General features: G+C 44.0%; 1 protein-coding gene and 1 long non-coding RNA gene across 2 annotated transcripts in view; both read right to left on the minus strand.

The window, feature by feature from the left end:
• Window positions 1–984, minus strand: part of tm4sf21a (transmembrane 4 L six family member 21a) — a 4,142-nt gene extending 3,158 nt beyond the window's left edge. The window contains exon 1 of the mRNA XM_027179445.2: window positions 606–984. Coding sequence (XP_027035246.1) covers window positions 606–782 — 177 coding nt within the window. The 5' untranslated portion in view covers window positions 783–984. The remainder of the gene's footprint in view (window positions 1–605) is intronic.
• LOC125140292 overlaps window positions 1–1,845 on the minus strand; it is an 11,025-nt gene extending 9,180 nt beyond the window's left edge. Inside the window, exon 1 of the long non-coding RNA XR_007139587.1 lies at window positions 1,330–1,845. This is a non-coding gene — a long non-coding RNA (uncharacterized LOC125140292). The remainder of the gene's footprint in view (window positions 1–1,329) is intronic.
• Between the last annotated feature and the right edge of the window lie 655 nt (window positions 1,846–2,500).

Genomic DNA, 2,500 nt, shown 5'->3' on the forward strand with positions numbered 1-2,500 from the left:
GTAAATGTAAAGGATTGATCATGAATCAGTCTGAGAGTCGTGTGATTTCATCTCAGGACGTTACAGCTTGGCCCCTCAGCATAAAGCCCCTCAGTGTGCAAACTCCTGAACAAAACCCAAGTAAAGTCATTTAAAACTAAATCAGTGTCCCATGATACACAGAATAAAAGCTCAGTGTTCCTTCGCCGTGGATCTGGAAGCTGCTGCTCTTACACACTTATTAGATTTAATATGAACAGAAGTTTGATGTAAATCATTATTTACTGTATTACACACCTCCTAATTTATCTCCTAATTTATTACCTTCAATAAATGTGTGAGGTGAGGAACGTTATATATCAGCTGCTGCTCTTTATGGCCTGAACACACACATACAAACACACTCACACACACAGACACACCCACACACTCACTCACACACACATTTTTTTTTTAAAAGAGCAGAGACTCTGGTATAAATGTGTGAATTATAGCATATTCTGTGGTATTTAACATAAAACTGTTGGCAATATTATGTTTGTGTGTGTGTGTGTGTGTGTGTGTGTGTGTGTGTGTGTGTGTGTGTGTGTGTGTGTGTGTGTGTGTGTGTGTGTATACACTCTCACCATCAGTCCTCCTCCGACCAGTCCTCCCATGTATTTCACCTCCTCGGTGATGTATCCGTCCCTGGCGTACGTAACCTGCCAGTCAGGGAAAAACAGGATGATGTTGCAGATGATGGAGATGAGGGCGAGCGGGTAAAGAGCTCCGGCAACGAGACGAGAACACCTTCCTGTACACATGCTGAAAAGTCACAGATTATCAAAAGTAAAGAAGAAGAGCGAACAAGGTGGATGGGTGGAGTGGATGAAGATGAAGACAATGAAGACAATGAAGACAATGAAGACAAAACTTTCTGTGTTCCTCAGGCTTATCTGCTCCTGGCAGTGTGATAGAGCATGTGGACGGAGTGGATAAGGTGGGATGGGCCTGTGTGTGTGTGTGTGTGTTTGTGTGTGTATGTGTGTGTGTGTGTGTGTGTGTGTGAGAGAGAGAGAGATAGAGAGAGAGAGAGAGAGAGAGAGAGAGAGAGAGAGTGTGTGTGTGTGTGTGTGTGTGTGTGTGTGTGTGTGTGTGTGTGTGTGTGTGTGTGTGTGTGTGTGATAGAGAGCGAGAGAGTGTGTGTGTAATATTCAAATACATTCCACCATATGAGAGTCACCCAGATTTTTCCAGACTGTGTTAATGTTTTACTTGTTCTCTGATGACTCTGTGTGTGACTTGGATGTTGTTATCAGCTGTTTATAATTTACTAGATAAGAGAGGAGAGAAGGAGAACACTCCCTGAACCACACACACACACACACACACACACACACACACACACACACACACACACACACACACACACACACACACACACACACACACACGAAACCTGCAGTAAGTTTAGTCTCTCAGTCTAGGGAAAGTTTCATGTTCACTCACACACTCACAGCTAGCACTTATGTGTGTGTATTTAAAAAAGAATAAAATCTTTGAACAGTTTTTAGTCTCCTGGTATCTTCAGTCTGTAATCTAGTGCACCAGAGTTACTGCGATCATGAGAGAGCTTTTATTTCTCTGCCTGGATTGTTTCTCTCTGCTTGGTTGTTTTTGCTGTTTGTTTAATAAATATTTTTTATTCCAGATGACTGTAGTAATGATCAGTGTTGGTGATGAATTGTGTGTGTGTGTGTGTGTGTGTGTGTGTGTCAGGACTCAGCCCGGACTTGTGTTTACGTTCCTCGTCACGTGTTTGCCCCACCTTCGTCTGCCCCTCCCTGTCCCCACACCTGTGTCCCATTGTGATACCCTGTGTATTTAAATGTGTTTCCTTTGTTATTAAACCCTGTTTGTTTCGCTATCCTGCGTTTGGGTCCGCTTTTATCCTGCGTTCATGACTCTGTGTGTGTGTGTGTGTGTGTGTGTGTGTGTGTGTGTGTGTGTGTGTGTGTGTGTGTGTGTGTGTGTGTGTGTGTGTGTGTGTGTGTACACAACCAAAGAAAGAGGAAACGGATCAGCTCCAGCGTTTTTGGGTTCTGTGTTAGTTTTCTTAGTGTTTGTTGGCATCTAGTGGTTACCGAGAGTCATTACATAAATAATAATAAATTATGGGCAAGTCGTGGCCTAATGGTTAGAGAGCCTGACTCGCAATCCTAAGGTTGTGGGTTCGAGTCTCGCCTGAGGTGCCCTTGAGCAAGGCACCGAACCCCCAACTGCTCCCCGGGCTGCAGCATAAATGGCTGCACACTGCTCCGGGTGTGTGTTCACAGTGTGTGTGTGTTCACTGCAGTGTGTGTGTGTGTGTGTTCACTGCAGTGTGTGTGTGTGTTCACTGCAGTGTGTGTGTGTGTTCACTGCAGTGTGTGTGTGTGTTCACTGCAGTGTGTGTGTGCACTTTGGATTAAATGCAGAGAACGAATTCTGAGTCTGGGTCACCGTACTGTCATCATCATAATAATAATAATAATAATTGATG

Source organism: Tachysurus fulvidraco, chromosome 26 (assembly GCF_022655615.1).
Source record: "Tachysurus fulvidraco isolate hzauxx_2018 chromosome 26, HZAU_PFXX_2.0, whole genome shotgun sequence".
NCBI classification, from domain to species: domain Eukaryota; kingdom Metazoa; phylum Chordata; class Actinopteri; order Siluriformes; family Bagridae; genus Tachysurus; species Tachysurus fulvidraco.